Source organism: Acinonyx jubatus, chromosome A1, assembly GCF_027475565.1.
Source record: "Acinonyx jubatus isolate Ajub_Pintada_27869175 chromosome A1, VMU_Ajub_asm_v1.0, whole genome shotgun sequence".
In the NCBI taxonomy this organism is placed as follows: Eukaryota; Metazoa; Chordata; class Mammalia; order Carnivora; family Felidae; genus Acinonyx; species Acinonyx jubatus.
The window spans coordinates 224488436-224509883 of record NC_069380.1 but is presented as its reverse complement, the minus strand read 5'-3'; the positions used below and the strand labels follow the sequence as shown (position 1 = coordinate 224509883).

At 48.2% G+C, this 21448-nt stretch overlaps 1 protein-coding gene across 3 annotated transcripts in view; it reads left to right on the top strand.

Moving 5' to 3' along the window:
* Positions 1 to 21448, top strand: part of TRIO (trio Rho guanine nucleotide exchange factor) — a 353418-nt gene that overhangs the window by 300696 nt on the left and 31274 nt on the right. For all 3 annotated transcript variants that reach the window (XM_053202016.1, XM_053202021.1, XM_053202025.1), the window contains exons 35-38: positions 10183 to 10475; positions 11867 to 12037; positions 14539 to 14634; positions 20172 to 20320. In XM_053202016.1, coding sequence (XP_053057991.1) covers positions 10183 to 10475; positions 11867 to 12037; positions 14539 to 14634; positions 20172 to 20320 — 709 coding nt within the window. The remainder of the gene's footprint in view (positions 1 to 10182; positions 10476 to 11866; positions 12038 to 14538; positions 14635 to 20171; positions 20321 to 21448) is intronic.

Genomic DNA, 21448 nt, shown 5'->3' with positions numbered 1-21448 from the left:
AGCGCTGATGCTGCCCCGCCTCTCATTCCCATTTCCCAGCCGGTGTGGCTGGAGAGCCACGGAGCCCTAAGCAGGAGTGTAGGGGCCGGGCTGGAGGGTGTCTGAAAACTCTGGGAGACGTAAATGTCTGCGGTTGCAGGATTTGTGTGTGTGTTTCCGGTCTCGTTTTTATGCAGTTCTTCAAAAAATGTCTTTCTTCCATCCAACAAGGATATCTTTAAACATCTGCTTTTGTCCTTGTGTTAAAGTCAGCCCAAATCCCCTCCCTGTCATCACTGGCAAGGTAGCTCCTTGGGGATTTCTTTTCCCTTTGTGACAGCTTAGGCTTTCTACTGCAGAAAAGCCTGCCTGTTCGTCTCCCAAGAACTACATTTCAAGGGCTAACTCATGTAAAAGGCAAAGAAAATGGCCCTGTTACCCGGAGAAAGCAGGCGTATGGGCTGGAAGCTCTCCTCAAACAAAGCTAGCGTTTGTCCCGGGCAGAGGAGGCTCACGTGAAGAAGGAAGCCCCGACGTAAGAGCGGGGTTGAGAGAAGGAGACAAGAGCTCTGACGACATGGTTGTGTTCTCTGATGGGGTGGTTTGCGGCGCGTGGGTGTCTGCATCAGGCGAGAAGTCGATCCGACGCGCGTGTGCCTGGTCTCCCCCACCTCCCTGGAAAGGGGTGTCAGATCAGCAGGGCGCCCAGCAGCGTGAGGGGTTTCGTGTCGGCCCTGCGCCTCGACCGGGGGCTGGTCCACCTCTCATCCCTACGCCGCCTCTCCCAGTGTCCCGGTCACAGGACACGACAGCTGCCAAACTCCTCTTTTCCTGAAGGCCAACAGCCTGCTGATGAACCGTCACCAGCCACAGACCTACTTGTACCCAGAGCATTCCTGACCCAGCACATGAGCCAGGGCCCATTTTGTTCAGGGTGTAGATAAGTCTGTTCACTCGATCCGTGTTAAATTCCTTACATTGATCCAGACTCGTCTGTCCCAGGGGCACCTGGGTGGCTCAGTCGGCTCAGTCATAATCCAGGTTGTGGAATCAAGCCCCGTGTTGGGCTCCGTGCTGAGCACGGAGTTAAGATTCTTGCTCTCTTTCCCTCTGCCCCTCCCCTACATGTGTGTGTGCTCTCTCTCAAAACAAACAAACAAACAAACAAAAAACCAAAAAAAACTGGCTCTCCTATTATTCCATTTGTGAGGTGTTTTCAAATCTCCACTTTGGCAGTTTGTGATATCCTGTTCATCTGATTAGCCAAGCAAAGGATTATGCCATCTGCTTTCATTTTTATTTAATTTCTTCACGTTTCCTTATTGGAAATTCAAGTGTTGAAATTCACGTGGAGAAAGATTTTTTTTTTTTTTTAATTTCTCACACGTGGAGAAAGATCTTTAAGATGAGATGCTTTCCTGACCAGAAATTCTGACAGGTTAGCATTCCCCTCACGAGAATGAATTTGAGAGGGAAAATGACGCCTGCAGTTTTGCATTTGTTGACATAGCCACATTTTCCAATGATTATGTAATGTTTGAAGTGTTTTCAGAACCCACACCAAGAATAAATAGCACTTGGCGATTTCTCTGTGAGCCAAAGGAGCAAGTTTGCACGTGTGACTTCCGTTTGCACGTTTGTCTGGTGAGACATTACGAGCCGTGTGTCCCTAATGCTCCTCGCGTTATGCGGTGGTGAAAAGGCCCTTGTCTCTTCACGACATGGCCCCCTAAGCACACAGCAGGGTAATCGCCCTGCTTGTGCACACCCTCGCTTTCAACCTCCGCCGAGAGACAAGGTAGAGCGAGTGTTTCTGTTTGAGTGCGGTGCTTTCTAGGCGAGTCGGTTTTCATGGGTGCCAGTGATTACATTGTGTTCTTCCACTCGGTTCCCCGAGGTGGGGGGGGGGGGGGGGGGGGTGGGGATGCTAGTGAACCCTGGTGTGAGTTCACGGGAGGGGCTGCTCCGGGAACAGCAAATGTGCTGGTCACTTTTGTGCGTTTTCTCAGACAGCAAAGGACATGTGTGCTTTATTACAGCACGAGCTGTGGCCAGGCCGTGCTGGACCTTTGGTGGAATCCAGGGATCATTTTTAACAAACAACAGCAGCAACTTAGGAGTTCGATCTTTTCATGTTTTCAGTCTCTACTTCATATTGGAAAGCAAATTCAGAGCTCACGTGTTTGCGTTAAGGACCCCCCTTGCACATTTGCCTTTGATGCTCATGCCACATTTTTCATTCCTTACCATTCTGCAGACTCTAGTGCTCAGGCCTTCTGTCCAGCTTCCCACTTTTTAAAAAGGCTGTCTCCTGTGTCAACATGACTTCGTGTGGCCGTTTGAGCCCCGGGACCCGGAGCCCTGGGACACCTGGACGTGGGCGTGTGCAGGAGAGGAGGTAACGGCCGATGGCGCCGACGATGTGGTGTCCTGTCGTGTTGCAGGCCTGGTGGATCTTTATTGACGCTGGGGAGCAACTTAAGAATTGCAGGTTCAGAGATGGGCAGAGGCTGTGTAAGAACAACAGTAGGGTAACCGGAATGAGCAAGAAGTCCCTCAGGAAACGTTTCCAGGCACTCGCTCACTTAAGTTTGGAGACATGCTTGCTCCAGTATCTGAAGCACTGGAAGTAGAACCGCATCACTGGGCAGGTCGAGTTCCTCTTCGGTGCACAAAATTCCCCCCAAGTAACAGCCCAGCTTCACCTCGCTCATCATGGTTGTAAATTAACGGACTTAGCCCGTGGAGGTGGTTGTAGTCCCTGTGTAAAACGAAATGTAGACAGGTATCTGGGAAAATAAATGTGCAGATTCGCTCACTTTTTATGTGATCTTCAAGAGGATTTCTAGTACATTATGGCCTTTTTGGTTTTTTTCATTCCAAAGAGATGTCACCTCAATTCCAAAAGCAGGGAATTAAAAGCCAATTTGACAAGAGTAGAAATGACAGTCATTATTCAGAAAATTATGCTCTGGAATATTTGAACCCCAACCCAGTCAGCAACCAACTTACTCTTTGTTCCATAAGTAATTTTCTACATCTGATTCTCACGTGTACGTTGCGACCTTCCTGGTATGGTACAAGAATTTCCTAAATTAAAATGTGATTTGCTGCATCGAATCCTTGACAAGACAGAGGTTTGAGAACCTGCCGGAGGCCAGGTGCACCTGATTAAACCCTGCCCAGTCTGTTCTAAAATAGTCCGATGGAATTACCATCAGACATTGGAAGCAGCTGCCCCGAAGTGTCCTTGGGTTATCTTTCTTGAGCACATAATCTTTCTCTAGCAATAGCTGCTAAATAAACATGCCTTTATGTCCTTATAAGTAGAATTTTAAATTAGCAGTTTGCCGTGGGAACGTGCCAAGCCGAGTTAGGCTTCCCCTGGTTAGCGTGTATGTCGAGACATCACCGCATTGTTCGTTTGACACGGATCTTTGACCATGTACAGTGGACAGAAAGATGGGACTCCCTTCCTTCAAAACTAGCTAAAATCGTTGGGGGAGACCCCGAAAGAGAATTTGAAACGTGAGGTTGCAATTTACTGGAAGGTCTCCTAGCGTTGACTGTGCACGTCTGCGTGGTGGTCGGGCCTCGTCAGATGTGACACGGCCGTCCGCGCGGGTCCTGTGTGCCCGTTTGGTTGACGTTATGTGGAGTGAGGGGTGCTGGTCTCTGCAGACGTGTGGTGCTGTGGTGGCGGCACACTGGCCCCCTGTAGTGACGGGGCCTTCACCGTCCTCGCGGTCCCTGCTTCCGGTGAGAGATCAGCCCAGCAGCCCGCTTCCCCCTGCTTGCTTCCAGGTCTTCTGCAATTTCTTTTTCTGTGCAAAAATACGAGTATTGCCTCCTGTTTGTGTCAGACTGTAACATTACAAAGTCCGTGCTTGTTCCTCCTCCCCTCCCCCCCCCCCCCCCAGCCGCCTGGTAAGGACTCACTGTCACTCCATAGTCAGACAGCTACAGGACTTGCACGGCGCCCAGCCCAGGACGTGATGGGATGGGGCCACAACCTGGCCCCGTTGCTTTCAAATGACTATTGATCTGTAGAGAGCCCTCTTCAAGGTAAAGCCGGCTTTAAACTCTGGAGAGGCAGCATGAACAGAGCAGCAGACATCTCTGCCCTCCTGGAGCCATGTGCTGTGGGGACAGAAAAGGAAGAAAGGCAGGAAGGGAAAACAGGTTCCGGTGAAACGTCGTCGCGATCAGGGCCTGGCGTGTCAGAGTCTGTGAACAGACACAATCAGTACTGTGCTCCTCACTGTGCGCACTCACAGGCGCCCTGAGACTTGCCACCATTGTGAAATGGGGGGAGGGTTCAAATGAAATGTGATCCTTCTTAGTCTGCAACTAGCAGGATATGGTCCTTTTGCCTTTTTTTCTTACATTAAAAAAGAAAGTGCTCTATGAATCACAGATGTCTCTAACTTAGTGACTGGGACGAGAAGGCGATTTATCGTCTCCCGACAGTCTCTGTGTTGTGTGTACTCGCACGGTAAGACTCCTTCCTGCAAGGGGCTGGGGTCAGCACTCCTGCTCTCCCTCCTTTCCCGAGCTTTTTTTCCTTTTTTTTAGGAAGAAATCTAGCGTGGACTTTGCGTGAACTCTGACTTTAGCAAAGAAGCCATCTATGTGGGCTTGGTCTCCCCCTCAAAATAAGAGGACATAAACTTGATTTCCTCTCTTAGGGCTTCAGGCACATCACAAATGGCTTTCTCGTGTATGCACTCGAGCGTCTTTTTAAAAGACTGATGTGCTGATAGTATCTCTTCCTGCTGTAATTTACTTTTTCTTCTTAATAAGGGACAAGTTGTTAAATGGAAAGAAAATGAACTAATCCATGTGGTTTGCTTCATCCATCCATCTCAAAATGATTTCGAGGATGTCCTGGTCACCGTGCCAGGCTTGTGATTACCAAGATGATTAACCCAAATCCCCATTTTCCGGGCACTCGCAGTTGCATAAATACAGTGTGGCAATAAGTCTCGTACAACTACCAAGGAGTCCTGAAGAAGGTCGCGTCAGCCATCCTACATTTGCAAATAGCACTTTACCGTTTGTAAAGCTCATTCGTCCCATTGTTTCATGTAATCCAACACTGGCCCTGTGAGATGAGGAAATCCAGATGCCAGGATGTCAGTGTGGGGTCATGGCTATTGAGGGGGAGAACCAGGCTGAGACTCAGACCCTTTGACAAGCCCACAGTTCCTTTTGCCACATAATTGATCCTCCGTCTGGAACTTGAATCAGTGGATTTTCCCCAAGCTAGAAGAATGCACATCCCCAGATAAGACAGGATGTGACCGCAGCCGTTCTTGGAGGCAGGAAGGTTGGGGATGGGTGAAAAAGCAGTGGGACTGGGTGCTGAGTCTTTTTTTTTTTTTTACTTCCCAGAAGTTAGGAATCGAGGGAAAGGCAAGAGACAGCAGCTGAAGATGGAAAACAGGAACAAATACAGTTTTCTTTGAGGGTCAGGTTAGTTTCCGCCGTATTTCTCCGTTCAGTCTGGTCCTGAATCCACTTTCTGCTCCCTGGTCCCCACCATGCATGATGGGTGCAGTTCACGTGCACACCACTCTCACCACGAGCTCCTGGGCCTGCCTCTGCCTTACAAGAAAGCCCCACGTAGGGCAGATCATTACAAGAATAGCCTCAATCTGCTGTGAATTACCATCTTGCAAGTAAGTAATTGACAGACTGATGAATTTGACTAAAATTCGGTGGTACTTGTAGCTCATCTCGGAACTGAGGAGGGTCTACCACCAAGTCAGGACGTTGGTGGCATTTACTGCGGTCAACCTAAGTTAGCAGGCAGTGTGCTGAGTCGGGGAGGGAGCCTGTAGCTGGTAATCGACTCACTCACCCATTTGTCATTTATTCCACACACACATTTAAGCTCCCAGGATGTGCCACACATCCTGCCGGCAGCTGGGCACGTACTTGTAAACAAACCAGACTCAGCACCCACCCACGTGAAACCTGGAGTCTAAGGTCGCGGTTGGCTTCCTGTCTTGGCAGTTATCCTGCTGGGAGAGTACCGTCACGAAAGGGTTATGCAGAGCTGGGACCATAGCCCTCCACCTGAGGATTACTCTTATTGGCCCCTGCCATCCACAGTGTAATCCGGCAGAAAGGTGAGGTTTTAGAGGAAGGGGGCCTGCCCGAGTGGTGTTTATACCTGGGCAGGACACGTTAGACTCAGCGTATCACAGCCACCGGGAACCCTTCTAGAAAAGGCACCTCTGTGCAGGCCAGTAATCTTCCCAAGGAGACCTTCTAAAGCCCTGTTGGTTGTGTGATTGACGCTTGCCTTGTGCCCAGTAACATTAGGGACCTTAGTTCCACTAGGTACCATTAGGACACATTGGTTAAAGTTGCAACAAAGCAGCTGGTCTAGTGGTCAAAGTGTGTTCCTCAGTTAACAACAACAACAACAACAAAATTAGCAGGACTCTATTCCATTCTATTAATGAATATATTAAGTTTCAATGATTTTTAAGTTTTTAAATTCCTGATTGTCACATTATGTCACAAGCAAGTAACGAGCATTTAAATGGAGTGTTTAATTCATTGATTTGGGTAGAAGTTTGTATAGTGTAAAGAAAGAAATACAATTTGTTGTGTTTTCGAAGAGTGTCAAGTAGCATGAAAAAGTGAGCGTTACTGTTAAAGGCAAAGTAGAAAGAGAAGGAATTTATTTTGCTTTTGATTTAGGGGCTTGTTTTTGTTTTTGTTTTTGTTTTTTTTTATTTAATTGCTGATCACCAGAATTGTGGCCAGTGTATCAGACCTGCACTAGACAAAGTGCTCATCTTGGAGACAGGTGAAGAAATCTCCTTCTACATTTTCAGACTTCTAAAGTAAAATAGTTTTTTCAAGGTAAAATTTAAAATTTGACCTAAAAAATAAAATAAAATAAAATAAAATAAAACAAAACAAAACAAAACAAAACAAAATAAAATTTGACAAAATTGTACAGTCTCCAGGCTGGCTCAGTCAGTAGAGCATGCAACTCTTGATCTCGGGGTTGGGAGTTTAAGCCCCATGATGGGCATAGATCTTACTTAAAAACAACAACTGAAACAGTGCTGCTTAAAATGCAACAAAACTTTCTCCTTAGTTCGTAGTGGCTGCCAGATTTTTCTAAGTCCTAAATATTCCACTAAAGTGAAACAGTGTCATTAAGTGATTTGATAAAGAGCAGCCCAGGAAGAGAATGGCTGTTCCCTTAGAAACAGCAGTTCATCTGTAACCAGTGAGCTCCGGCCTTGGGCAGCTCTGCCTCCTTCCGGGTCTGGGATGGAACGTTCAGGCCACGGCCACGTTTATAACGCGTGACCTGCCAGGTGAGGAGGAACTCTCTTTTGAACCTATTTCCCAAAGTGCAGCGAACCAAACGCTCTGCAGCTGAGCCCACAGGGAGAGGCTAGCTCCTTGGCAGGCAAGGCTAGAATGCCCTGGGAAGTATCCGGGCAGAGCCAGCCGCGTCCCACAAAGCGTTATTGATGGGCTGCAGTTCATGCCCTCGTGCCTCCAAAGGCCGGCTGGGGCTGCTGACCAGAGGAGAGGTCTTTGTGCTGCAGGGCCTGCCCCGAGTCCCTGCCCACCACTGCCCACGCCCATCTAAGTGCCCTCCCGCTTCTCAGTGACCCTGCAGGCTCTGGTGGACAAAGACTGTGTCAGGGTAACAGCGGGCGTCCCCTTTTCAGTAAGGATTCATGCTATGTGCTACACTGCTCCCGTGCCACACTCCCCCAGATTCTCACTTGTAGGCACAAGAACACGTGTGAGGTTCATTGGTTGGCTTAGCTGGTGCTCCCTGTTACTTGGAACGTGTGAGTATTCTGCTTATGAATGTCAAGACCTGTAATTGATTGGGTTTTATTGAAGTAAGAGGGCCTCTGTCTCTTTCCTGCCTCCCTCAATTCATACGAGGCACAGTGGGCCCCATCAGTGACACGTGTCGTAGGTTGGCCAGCCCCGGACGTCTCGCAGCCTCCGCCTGAGTGCCACCTCCACTGTCCTCTGTCTTGAGTTACCTGGCTGAGTGAATGTATGTGGAAGACGTGACTGCCCTTCACACGTGGGCTGTGAATCAGCTCGCTCTACTTCTTAGGGCTGGGGATTTCTGATGCCTCCTTCAAGAAGCCTTCTGGGATCCGTCTACTCAATTCCCCTTCTTCCCAGCCTCTAACAGGATTTGTACTCGCTTATAGTTCTGGCCTCATAGTTATGTGGTCCTGGAAAACACTACATGGTGGATCCCATGGGTGAAGGACGGTTTTATTCATCTTTGTCCAGTGGCACGTACAGGGCTTGGCTCTGAGTCCCAGCACACTAAAGGACTGTGGAAGTGTCACCTGCTGTGGCTGACCCAGCATCTTGCTAATAAAATTAGTTGGAACTTAAAAAAAAAACCTGCAGTTGAATAAATTGTCATTTGGCATGTGGATTACCCCAACCTCCCTCTTCTTTTTGTCCTTCTTGTTGTCTCTACGTGAAAGTTCCTGAGGCTAGGCACTGTGCTTCCCTGTTTGCCTTTATCCTGAATTGGCACCTGAGAAAATTTCTAGGAAGTACTTACTGTGTGCTGTGGCCAGCTTAATGGTGTAATTCTCTCCTGCCTCTTTAGATGGTACCTGAGGAAAAGAGAGATGTGGAAATATTGTAGTGACTTTCATTTTAAAATAAAGTTATAAACGAACGAATCTAGATCCACACATCTATGTGCACATACCCACACAGGGGAAAAGGTTTTTACTTGTCAACTGAATTCTGTATTGCTTAGTTTTGAACCAAAGTCTGGCTCTGAGAAAATCTAGATTTTTAAGAATGAGCGATCCTGCTTGAAATGTGTCATCTGTTTATGGAAGATTATACCCTCCACTCATGCAAGGCTTGGGCCAGGGAAGGAATGAGATGGCAATTAGACAGGGATCCGCCGTCTCGTCCAGGAGTCTGGAGCAGGAGTGGGAAACTACTGTTGACTCTCTCGCATCTAATCACAGGATTGGGAGGGATTAGCTCTCCTGCTTTGTAACTGCAGCACATAATGTCTCTGGTGCCACCGAGGTAAACAAACGAATACAGGTGTCTGTGAAATAGGATCGTCTCAAAGAGTAATTTTAATATATTTTTCAGGCTTCAGAAGACTTAAGAAAATAACAAGCATAGTGAATGATCTCCTTCCTCATTCCATTTCTTAAAGTGTAAAGCATTTTACTCTATTTCACTAGACTGACACCCTCAAGTCAGGTGCTCAGGAAAGGGCCAGGCAGTGTCCTGTCACTGGTTTTCAGTTTGTAAAGTCCTGCCTCATAACTGCTTGGATTCGGTGAGTGTCAGCTGTCTTCTAAGCTTTTTTTAGGTCTCTTTTTTTCTCCTGAAAAAACAATTCAGGGTGAACTCTCTTTAATTTTTGAGATCCAGTGAGAAGATTCTCTCGGATACGTTTTCTGCAAAGCATTGTTGGTTATTTGAGGAAGGCTTCCCCTCACATTTCTTTTAAAAATGTGCTGCTGGTATTTACTTGGACGAGAGAAGTCACTTCGAGTCCAAGAGAAAGACCCCCTGCGCCTGCATAGTTCCGGGGTCTGGCCCCAGGCCGGATCTCCCACCAAACCAGCCGGCATTACCCCCTTTCCCAGCTGCTGACTTCGCTCTTGACACAGCGTTCCAGATGGGTGTCATTTGTCCCAAAGTCTGACCAGGTCAGATCCATTCTGATGTGCGTACGTGCACACGTCCACGCTTTATTTACAGAGCCGTACTTTTTGTTCACTGGTAATGAGTCAAACTGATGTCTTTATGCACCAGTTCTTAGTTTCTTAGTTTCTTTTGAAACTTAGTTCTTAGTTTCTTTTGAAATCTTCTTTCATAGCTTGTGTTTATCAAGAAAGTGGATGAACGTGGTTTTGAAGACCATCTGTGTGATGGTCTTCAGGGGATTGGTGACTTGGGGTTTTGGGGGGAACGGTACGTCCTGAGGAGAATCATCTCTGGGAACAACTCAGGTTCAGTAAAGCTTTGAAAGGTGTGTGCGTGAGACAGCGGACCTTCCCTTCCCGCGTTTCCAGGCCGCAGGTAGGCGGCGGGCACAGCTGGGCGCCCGCCTGCAGGCGAACGCAGCCTGCGGGCAACACGGCCGGAGGATCTGTCTGTAGGCCGTTCGGTCAAACCTGCCGTGTCTCTCTCACCCTTCAGACTCGCTGTCCGTCTCCAGTAACGATGCCAGCCCGCCCGCCTCCGTGGCCTCTCTCCAGCCCCACATGATGGGGGCCCAGAGCTCCCCGGGCCCCAAGCGCCCGGGCAACACGCTGCGCAAGTGGCTGACGAGCCCGGTGCGACGGCTGAGCAGCGGCAAGGCCGACGGGCACGTGAAGAAGCTGGCGCACAAGCACAAGAAGAGCCGGGAGGTCCGCAAGAGCGCCGATGCCGGCTCGCAGAAGGACTCGGACGACAGCGCAGCCACCCCGCAGGACGAGACGGTGGAAGAGGTCAGAGCCCCCCGGCCTTTCCCCTGGAGTCGTGGGGATGCTCGTTTGTCGTGGGAACACGCTCCTTCGGTTCCCTTTCCCGTGGGTCCCTGTGACTGTCAGCTCGTTCCATCCCCCGTTAGCAGACTGGATTCGGTGGGGACGGGCGGGCCCTGGCAGCTCCGTGTTGACCTGGTCGGGACCCACGGTGGCTCCCGAGAAGGAGCGCAGGGTTCCGAGCGTCCCCCCAGGCCTGCTCCAGCGGGAAGCAGGCGCCCTGCTGGCCCAGCCCGCCTGGCCCCGCTGCCACAGACAAGCCGGGAGGTGCCGCTCAAGCTGCGAAGGTGCAGGCCGTCCCTGAGCTCGGCCTAGACCACGGCCGCAGCGTTGCGCAGGCAGGGCCCCAGCTTCAGACGTGCAGGGGCCAGAGGGGCGTGGGTGTCCTCAGTTCATGCTTAACATCTGTCCTCCCCAGCCGACACAGGGCGAGCTTACTTTGCTAACCAGTAAACACTGGATCGTTCCCACGTCATTACAGATACACGGGTATCTGCCAGCCGGGAATTTTTCTAAGTTCCCTTTTCATTCAGGGGTGGGAGCTTTAAATTACACCGCAAGGAACAGAATCCCTTCGTGACCCCCAGGCTAGGCTGTCGGGCTGGTGGTGGCAGTGAGGGGCCCTCAGAGTTTTTAACTGAGGCCCGCCACCCCCAGCCCCACCCAGCTCCCTCAAAAAAAAGAAAAAGGCAGACAGATAGGATAAGATTTGTATCGTTTAATTTGTTTTGCAGACATGGGTTTTCTGCTGCTTTTTTCCTGGGCATGTTCTGCCCTGGGTTTTCACTGCAGTAATGTGGTTTATTATGTCCTCATCTGTCTGTTTTCTACATCTGTGTAGAAATAAAACTGACAACTTTTCTAAAAGTGAAAGCCGAGTAAAAGTAATGTGAGACTAAATTCAGATTCTTCCAGAGCATTTTGAACTGTATCAGTCTTCATGCCATTATAGTTTCAGTGAATTTTATTCTAGCAAGTTATCAGAAACAAAATGGAAGTAGACGAGAGAAACCGAATGAGAGTTATTAAGGGTTCAGGCTTTTGAACTGGTCCCCGGGGAGGGGGTGGTGGTGGACGACGAGATGTGTTCAAAGCCTAACGGATAACATTGGTGGTCTCTTCAGAAGTCACGCGCGGGGGCCCTTCTCCGGTCCGAGTCTGCAAGCAAGGTAGCTGGTGTGCAGAAAGGGATGAGCAGTTCCCATCAGGGGTGGAAAGAGCTTGCTCCTGATTTCTGTCCCCTCCGTTCCTGTGCCGGCCACACTTCCCCCAGTTCACCCTTTAGGGCTCTGTCTGTGACCTGATGTTGACAGTCGGGCCTGGAACGTGACGCGCGGACGCTGGTTTGATTTCAGAGGGGCCGGAACGAGGGCCTGAGCAGCGGCACACTCTCTAAGTCCTCCTCGTCGGGCATGCAGAGCTGCGGGGAGGAGGAAGGGGAGGAGGGCGCCGACGCCGTGCCCCTCCCCCCGCCCATGGCCATCCAACAGCACAGCCTGCTGCAGCCGGATTCACAGGACGACAAGGTACGGGCCCCGCCACCTAGCACCAGCGTCACAGCAGGGCTGAGGACAGGCGGCGGGAAGCTGTGCGGCCTGTTTTCACCCCACACGTAGGAATACCAGAGTCAGTTTAGAGCAAGCAGTGGGCCAGCACGTGTCGTTTCTCCCACAGACACAGTCACTGCATTTTTAATAATGCTTCAGTAAGTGCTGCCTCTAAAGTAACTTTATTTTCTTTTTACCGTACTGACCAGTGTCCCTGAGACAGGAGTCAGAGAAATCTCACGCAATCTTGGGGTCGCAGCCCTGAATGAACACTAGGCCATCTTGCTCTCTCTGCTAGGTGTTTTTGCACACGGGCGTTGTTTCCAGATGACGTGGTGCTGCTGTCCAGTTGGTCTCTCCGGCATGCCTGCCGTTAGTGCCAAGGGTCACCTGGGGTGCAGGGATAGGTGCCAGGGTCTAGGAATCGGTTCGCAACCATGAGTCTCCTCTTCAGGTGTATGTGGAGGCTTCAAACCAATCTTGGGTTTTTGTTTGTTTGGTCAGTTCTTACCTGATCTACGACAACTTTGTGCATCCCAGGTGTAGAGCCCTAAAGTATCAAAATGGAAAGCTGGTAACTGGCTTGTACGTCCCCTTACGTTCTGGCCCCGGTGTGCTTCCCAAAACTGGCAGGTGTTGAAAACCATGCTATGAAGTCATCACCGGAGACCTTTTCTTTTTTGGCAGTAACGAAGTTTTCTGAGTAAAACAGATGTTTTCATCATTTTCCCCCATTCTTCCTCTTTTTCCTTCCCTGACTCCCTCCTCCGTGCTAACACGGTCATTTGCTGGACTGCCTGTGTTTTATGATCTGGACTCTGCCCCGGCCCCGTGACCGACAGGTGTGAGGCCGAGGCCGACTACGCAGTCGTGGCCTGGGCAGCCATCTCCCGCCTCCTCCCGCTTTGTGGCTCGGAGCGCGCGGTCAGGGCGCTGCGGGTCTTGGCTGAGGACGTGGCTTGGGTTGGAGTCTGGCGTTTGGGGGCATCTGAGGTGCTGGCCGCGTGCTGCGGGAGCTGAGGGGAGGTGCCAGAGGACCTCGCCCCCTGCACGGAGTAGCCTCGGCAGGAAATGGGAATGCGTCACTTCTCAGACAATTCCTGAACTGCTTGGTGGCATTCTAAGCGATACCTTCTTTTAAAGCACAGAACTGACATTTCCCAAATCTGATGGTTAGCCAAAGTGAGGTGGAGGGCCTGCTTGACTTGTTCCCCCAAGAAGAGCGTTTTTCTCCATTTGGAGAGTGGATCGCACAGTGTACTTTGGTTTGCGAGAATCACGTATCAGTTGCTGTGTCACCTCATTGGGTTTTATCAGTAGCAGCTCTTCATTTGCAAAAGTCTGTAGTGATATTCCCAGCGAGTATATTACCTTGTGACTAATATTTTGTTTTGTTCTGTTTTCTCTTTTTGTAAACTTTCACTGCAGCATTATGTTGATTTGTGTTCTGTGTCTGTTCTGGCTCAGTTTCCTTACCTCTCCATTTGAATTTTTTTCTGCGTTTTCTTCACCCCATACTCCAGATTTCATTAGACCAAACCGACATTTGTTTTGCAAAGCGCATACATGGATCCACATATGTAAAAGCCGTGTTGTGAATGTACAAACCCATATCTGTCTACTGTGAGAAACGCATCGTTAGGACAGCTAGCCGTGTGTCGCATGCTTCTCTGCTGTCCTTAATATGAAGCAAGGTTCATATTATGCCCTCTTCTAGTCTCCAGTTAATTGATGGCACGAGTAATCTGCAAACACGCCGTGTTTGCTAATTACTGAAACTTGAATTCAGTAGTCCCTCCCTGAAATTCCTTAACTGTCACCCCCTGTACACCCTGATTCTAGCCGTAAATGGCATCTGGTAGCTTGTGAGGCCACAGATCTTCTGTACTCTGCACTAATCATTGGGGAAATGGATGGCACAGAAAATGGTGAGCTCGTCCCCCTCTGCCCTGTCTGGTCAGTGCACCCTGGTTCCTTTCCTTTTCTTTCTTGTTTCTTTCTTTTAACCCCATAAACACAGGAAAGCCATTTTTAGTAGCCTGTTTTGTTTTCCGGGTTATTTAAGGATTCACTCATTAGAACTTAAGCCTTTCATTCTTCCGTTGATCAGATTCCGTACTTTTTTTCCTGCTTAGCCACTAGCCTTGCTGGCAGTTGCCAAAGTTATAGTAAGAATCTCCCCGTGCCCGGTCACCTCTTTTGGAAAAAACATTATGATGTTACATGACTGAGGATTAAAAACAGACTTTGTCTGCTTTCCACATGTATCCCAGACAGGTTTTATTTAATATTTCATGTCAGAATATTGTAAATTTAAAAGGATGACTTTAAATAAATGCAAACAAAGACAAACTTGTGGTCTTTTTGTCTGGACTTACTTTGAAAAAGAGCTTGAGCTTGCAGGAGAATTTACTGTCTGTCCGGTGACTAATGTGAGGCATTCCCCCTCCCCCCTTTCTTTTTCTTAACTTCTTCCGTAGGCCTCTTCCCGGTTATTAGTCCGGCCCACCAGCTCCGAAACGCCAAGTGCGGCCGAGCTCGTGAGTGCGATTGAAGAACTCGTGAAGAGCAAGATGGTAAGGTTTCCCAGACAGAGCGAGCCTGAGCTTTGGAAACCGCTCTCGGGGCTGCTGAATGTGCTTGGGGCGTGTTACACAGGTGGAGACCCCAAGGTCACCCTCCCTTCTGACCACCCTGCCAGTTTGGGGGTCCCCAACATCACCCTCAGGTTCAGTCATTGGCTTGGACGACTTCCAGAACTCAGAGAAGGCGTTGTACCCGCATTTGTGGTTTATACTGTGAAAGGACATATTCAAGTCAGCCAGGGAGGAGGTGACACGGGGCAGGGTGCAGCTGTGGTTCAGGGTTCAGGCTTCCAGCCGTCCCTTCCCGGTAGGGTCATGCAGAGTGCTGACGTCTCCTGTCCTGACAGTGGTGTCTGACATCATTGCATGTCACACACGGACAGTCTGGCCAGCCAGGGATGCTAACCCGAGCCCTGGTGTTCAGAGTGTTTATTTGAGCTCAGTCATGTACGCAAGACTGACTGCTTGCGTGGCTCCCCTTTGTCCCCTGCCCCTCCAGAAAGCAGGACCCCACGTGGCCCAAAGCCCCCAGCAAGAGTCATACCGTTGGCATAGACGCTCTGTCTTGGCCCGAGGCCCCTCTGTAAACAAACATTCCTGTCAAGAAAGATATCCCAGGAGATTGGAGGTGCCTCCCAGGAGCCAAGATTATAATCCATTCCTGCACCCTCACTGATAGCAGTGCTAACACCATTACAGCTGTGGTCGGGTCGGCTCCACTCGTCCACGGTGTGCCCAGGCTCAGTGGTACCCACAGATAGGTTGACAGTTTCTTTTGCTGTCTCTGAGGTCTTTCTTCCGGATTTACAGTGTACAGGAGAGAAAAGCTTGCATTATTATGTAAGGGCTTTATTTTCTGAGTGACCTCTGCATTTCCAGTTGGTCAACATGGATTTGTTTGATAAAAGCCCCAAAGTCAACAATACTGATTTGGAGTTAGATAGGTGTGCATTGCTTCTAACTGATTCAAAGCAATTCTGTGTTTCTTCAGTTTTCCTATGAGATGGAAAAACCATTATTGGCAACAACATTTACATTACTATATCCTACAACTCCTGTAAAGTGACTTAACATCATTTAAACGTCACCTCTCTGAAAATAAAAGCCCCCAGCCTCTCTTACCAGTCCCTCTTCCAGAGGTAACCACTGTGATCAGTTTGGTAGATTGCCCTGCAGACGTTTTCTCGGCAGGTGCACACATATGCGGGGAGGTGAGAGGGACAGGATGCTTGTGCCTGCTCTTTCTTTCAGAGTGGATTTGTGGAGTTTTTAAGATTTTGAGACTTGGTATATCTTGAGGATCTTCTCACATCAGTACATACAGATTTACTTCATTTTTTGTACTGGCTGCACAGTAGTCCACTGTATATAGATGGCAGTGATCATCTCGTGAGGGCTTACTCTAACCCAGGCCCCATTCTAAGTGCTGAGCATGTATTAACATATTGGAAGTCCAATGAGGTAGGTACACACTATTGTCATTTTATTTTACACATGAAAAAACTAAAGCCACAGAGTTTAAAAACTTAACCAGCCACGAAGGAGCAGAGACCTCATTATGCTATAATTTATTTAAATACATTCCTAGTAATAATACGTACATGTGTATGTGTGTGTGTATAAAGTTTTCAGTTTTGCACTACTGTAAACACCCATGTTGGCTATGTGTGCGTGGTTGTGTCTGTAGGGTAGATTTTCAACGTTGGAATTGCCAGATCAAAGAGTATACTTTTTAAGTTTAGACATTTATCTTCCTTCCATCAGGTATTAACTGGGTAATGTTAGATCATTCCCATTTCTTCTACCCCGAGACAGCTTCTAATCAATCATCTGATCATTCTAATCATCAGAGACTACAAAAGAAACTGTCAACCTATCTCTGCTACCACTGACCCTCAGCACACCTTCAGACACTTCCAAACTAATGAGACTATGGTTGACTCAGTCAAGTGGGGATTCTGTCAAGAAAAACTCCAGACTGTCTCACTCCACCATCACTGGAATTTCTTCTCAGGCAGTCATGTTCTGAAAGTGACATGATGGGCTTGGAAGTTACGAAGGTTGCTAGTACTTGGTAGATAACCCAAGAACTTGACCCCACTGGTCAAGAATTTGGGATCATTGCAGTTTGAACTGCGCTAAAGCACATCCTGGCTGTCTCTTTGAGACAACTCGATTGATGGTCTAAACAAAGGGTACTTAAGTTGTACCCAGTGAGCTTTCAAACACCCTTAAACATTTTTAAAACATTTATACTCCTCAGTTATATGATCATTAAAATTATTCTTGTCTAATAATTGAAATAGTTTTCCCAAGCAATGCTCTGAGGCAACTGTTTGTCACCCTGCCAGGCCATCATTGTGCAAGTACTGACATCGCATTCCATTTTAAGTGGACAGAGATTGGTTTCTGATTAATTCAGATGCGCTTCCAATGCAGAGGAGTTCTATGACACGGTTTCGTTCAGCTCTTACTGCTTTATTCCTTATTCTCAGTTTTAAGGCATTGAACTTTACCAGTCGAAACTAAGTTCTTTCTACTCACTTACGTTTCTCCTTCAGTTAACAGGCCTAAAGCTCTTGGCGTCGTGGAAAGGGCGTAGGTTTTGGAGTCAGGTAGACTTGTGTTCAAACACTGCTGCTTACGCTTAGGCTCTCTGAGCCTGTGTCTTTTAGCTCTCCGCTCGGTACAAGTGCTGTTTGCTGCTACGCTGCTAGCAAGGTCCCATCCACATGGGCAGAGTCACTAATGCCTGCCCTTTCCCTGGTGGAAGGACCGTATTTATGCTGTTTGGGATGGACTCACCCCCTCTTCATTGTCCATGGAATGTAATCTAGATCCTGCCCTCTTTTTCTGACTCAAGGGACACATTGCTGTGTGTTGATTTCCTGTCACTAATCCTCTGATGTCAAACGAGAACTGCTTTTTGTCAATGAAAACTCTGAATCATGTTAATACCCTTTAGCCTGCCCTCTCACGTGACCCTGAGCTCCCCCTGCACACTTATCACGTGCCAGAGATGCATAGTCATCTGCCCCCGTTTTCTTATGGGTGACCTCTCAGGCTGTAGCGCCTTGGTAGTAGAATTTGCACACTGAATCAGTTACCCTTCAAAAGCTACATGTTAGCTTAACTGGACTGGGAAGAAGCTGTTCAGCTCTTGTGCAGCGTGACGTTCAGGCACCTGAACTTAACCCTAAAACCTGCTGAGTCTGTTGGAAAAATAAAAACTACCCTGAAAACTATTTCCTGGGATTTCGGCCTCTCTCTCATCCCCACATTCCTGATCCTACCAGGACTTGGGAGAGGATGCGTCTTGCCTGCACGTCGTTGGCAGTAGGGCAGCAGTGGCCAACAGCCACAGCGACTGTTTGAACTTGACCCTGGGGTTTTCTTTTCTTCGTCGATTGAAATATAAAGGGAGATCTGAAAAAGAATGAAAATAAGTGAAATAAACATCTACCTCAAGAATACTAGAAGAGCAAGAGAAATTAATGAGTTGGAAAACAGAAAAACAGTAGAATAAATAAAACCAAAAACGTGTTCTTTCAAGAAGTAATAAACATCAGGTAACCTTCTCAAGAAAATACAGAGGAGGCACAAATCCACAAAACATGGAATTATATGGAAGTGGCAAACTAAGGAAATTAAAATAACCATAACACCTTCTGTGAAGCTCTTTGAAAGTAAATTTCACAACCTGGAAATTTATCAAAACTAACCTTAGAGGAGATGGATTGTCTGTGCAGACCTGCCTGCATCTAAGGAACAGAGGGAACCTGCCCATAACACACCACCAAACCCGTAGTGCTTCGCAGATAGGTAATCCATCCGACTCTGTGACGTCCCAGGAGTTTCGGTCCCGTGGTGGCCTTTCCCTGGTCACGCCGCCTGTGTGAGAGCCGGCGGGCAGGAACACCAAACCACCATCGCGTCCGCCGGGGCGTCTGCACCCTCTCCGGCTGCCCAGCTGGGTTCATGCCCGGCACCTCTGTCCTTTGGGGTCCAGAGAGCCGCTCCGCCAGCCGGAGACCAGAGCTTCACAGACCCCAGTGAAGCACCCTGCTTGCAGCTCTGTTTGAAGGGACATCTACAGACATCTTCTTGGTTTTCTTTCTTTTTTATCACCATTGAAAGGAGCAGAATTGAATCCAACGAGCATCAGCTGTTTCCTTGCAGGCCTAGACGGGAGACAGTGCGAAGCACCCCGTCCTCCTCCAGACCCCTGTCGCCGTGATCCATGAGCACAGAGCAAAGCCCTGCTATTTCCCGCAGAGTGCTGGCTTCCAGTAAAGGTCAATAACTATTTACTTAAAAATAAGAGTGCTGTTTTCTCATCAAGCCCCGTTCCTTGACGGTTTATCACAAATAAGCACAGCAGTTGGTATGTTTCCACAGCTCCGTGGGTTTGGTGAACAAAATTACATGGACTGACTTTGTGTCCTTAGAGCTGTGCTTAGTGACAAAGCCCGCACTGGTCTGCTACCCTCAAGGGGAGAAAATTGGACGAGCATTGGAGGTTTTGATTTGATAGGAAATATTAAGTGTCCTGAAGTTGGTATTGAACTTTTTGTTTGAAGATAAGCTAATCACACTTTCCCAGTTCAGTTGGTAAACTGCCCCTTGATCGTCTCTGCATCTCCAGCTGGGTGCTTTGGAAATTTTAAAAGAACCGTAACCCATACCCCTAGGAGCTTTAGGAATTCAGGGTAAGAAGCACAGTTAATATGTACCAACGAGAAAGCAAACAGCCGCTAATCGTTGTCACATTAATCCAGGGGCAGAAGTCCACTTCCGAGTCAGATGTGTTGACCGCACCGCAGAGCTCTGTTCGAGGTTCCGCAGGGCATACGACACTGAAAACAGTCACTCGTGAAAACCAAAATCCAGTGGGGAGTGAGAGTCTAGGATGCGTCATCAAGACAGCATGACGGCTGCTGCTGCCCAAGAGGAGGGAGGTCGCAAGTGTCCAGAAACAGAGATCCGTTTCACTGGGCGATCTGTGTGCACTGACGCGGGAGTCAAGGCTTAGTGGATAAGGAAGAAACAAGGCCCACGTTCTTTAACGCAGAACGCTGACGTTGCCATGTAGCCACCACTAAGGGACCCCGGTGATGTGCCTGGGGTCAGCTGGCCTGACGGAGGAGGTTCCCCGCACTGGACAGGAATATAACCGAGAAGAAAATGGCTACCTTCGAAATTCGTGATACGTCCAGAGATGGGTGCAATGCTCTGCTGTACACAAGTTGTATCATTTCTAATTATTTGGTGACAAAGAATAGAATGTATTAATGCATATAAATTCACTGTCCTCTTTGTTCTGACTTATTTACCAGCTCCTCTTGCTCCATATTGGTACTAGTAGTGGGGGTTTTTGTTACCAAATACCGTGTAATATCACAAATGTGGATCTTCTCATTTTATAGTCCGGCTTTCTGTATTTTCTGGTTTATGAGATTTTCCGATCCTAATTTCAGCCTCGTGGACTGTAGTCTGGAAACATGACTGGTGGTCTGGTTTTCTTTCAGGCTCTGGAGGACCGGCCCAGCTCACTCCTTGTTGACCAGGGAGACAGTAGCAGCCCCTCCTTCAACCCTTCCGACAACTCCCTTCTCTCCTCCTCGTCGCCCATTGATGAGATGGAGGAAAGGAAATCCAGCTCCTTAAAGAGACGGCAGTAAGAGATGTTTCCAGTGTCACTGTCGGCTGTGCTCTGGTCTTCGTCGCCTTCAAAAATGTGACTGGGGTTCATCTCTGAATCAGGGCAACCAGGAGATCCAGGGTCTCTCTTTGAATAATTGTGTATATGTTTGAAATTCTCTCAGAACCTCTTAAGGGTGCAGTAAGCCTTAGCTGCAGGTGTTTGTGGTCTGTTTGTTTGTTTGTTTTTCTTAGAGTTTGGAAAAATGTTTGTTCGTTTGTTTTGTTTTGTTTTATAAGCTGTATGCCCAGCGTCAGGCTTGAGCTCACAACCCCGAGATTGAGAGTCACACATGCTTCCAACTGAGCCAGCCAGGTGCCCCTAGAGCTCTAGCTTCTGTTATTTGCATGTTGTACTTTATTTGTAAATGATACACGCATGTCTCCTGCCACTTCTGGGGGGGAAGTGCTGTGCTGTCTATCATATGTATAGTTGTGAAGGAAAAGAAAGCAACATAAAATCAGATGTAATCTGACTCAAAACACTTGAATATTTTTCAAGCACACCTTCCTGATAGCGTCTCAGTTCCAGTAAAGCCGCTTACGGTAAAAAGAGTCCTGAAAAACATTACAAAAGGTTTAAACTTGCCTTTGGAGAAGAGGGAAAACTTGTATGCTGCGTGAGGGCACATACTGGATTTTACTGAGTGCTCTCTCCCAGCACAGTCTGTATCTGGTACGAGATGCCCACTCAGCGCTGGTCGAATGAACAGACCAACAGACCTTTTCAAGGCCAGCCGAGGTGGTTTGCTTTTCAGAGCAACCGATTGTCTCCTCTTATCGGAGAGGCCTTAAACAGTTGTGAGTGGTCAGACCCAAGGCTTTAAATATCTGAGTTAAAATTTTTTCTTACATGTCCAGTGAAGCTTAAAATAATTGTTTCAAAACAAAACAAACTTGCTTCCTTTAACGTTGTGCCTTTATGACACATTTATGTCTAAGCCTCTCTTTATTGTCTGTATATGTGATCAGAGTCCACAGCTGTCATGGGTCATGTACATGAACCTGTAAGTGATTTGGGACATTCAAGAATTAGAGACCCAATTGTGTCAATTTGATACATTACAGATTCAGTCCCAGCAGGAGTCTGACCTGACAAAAGCAA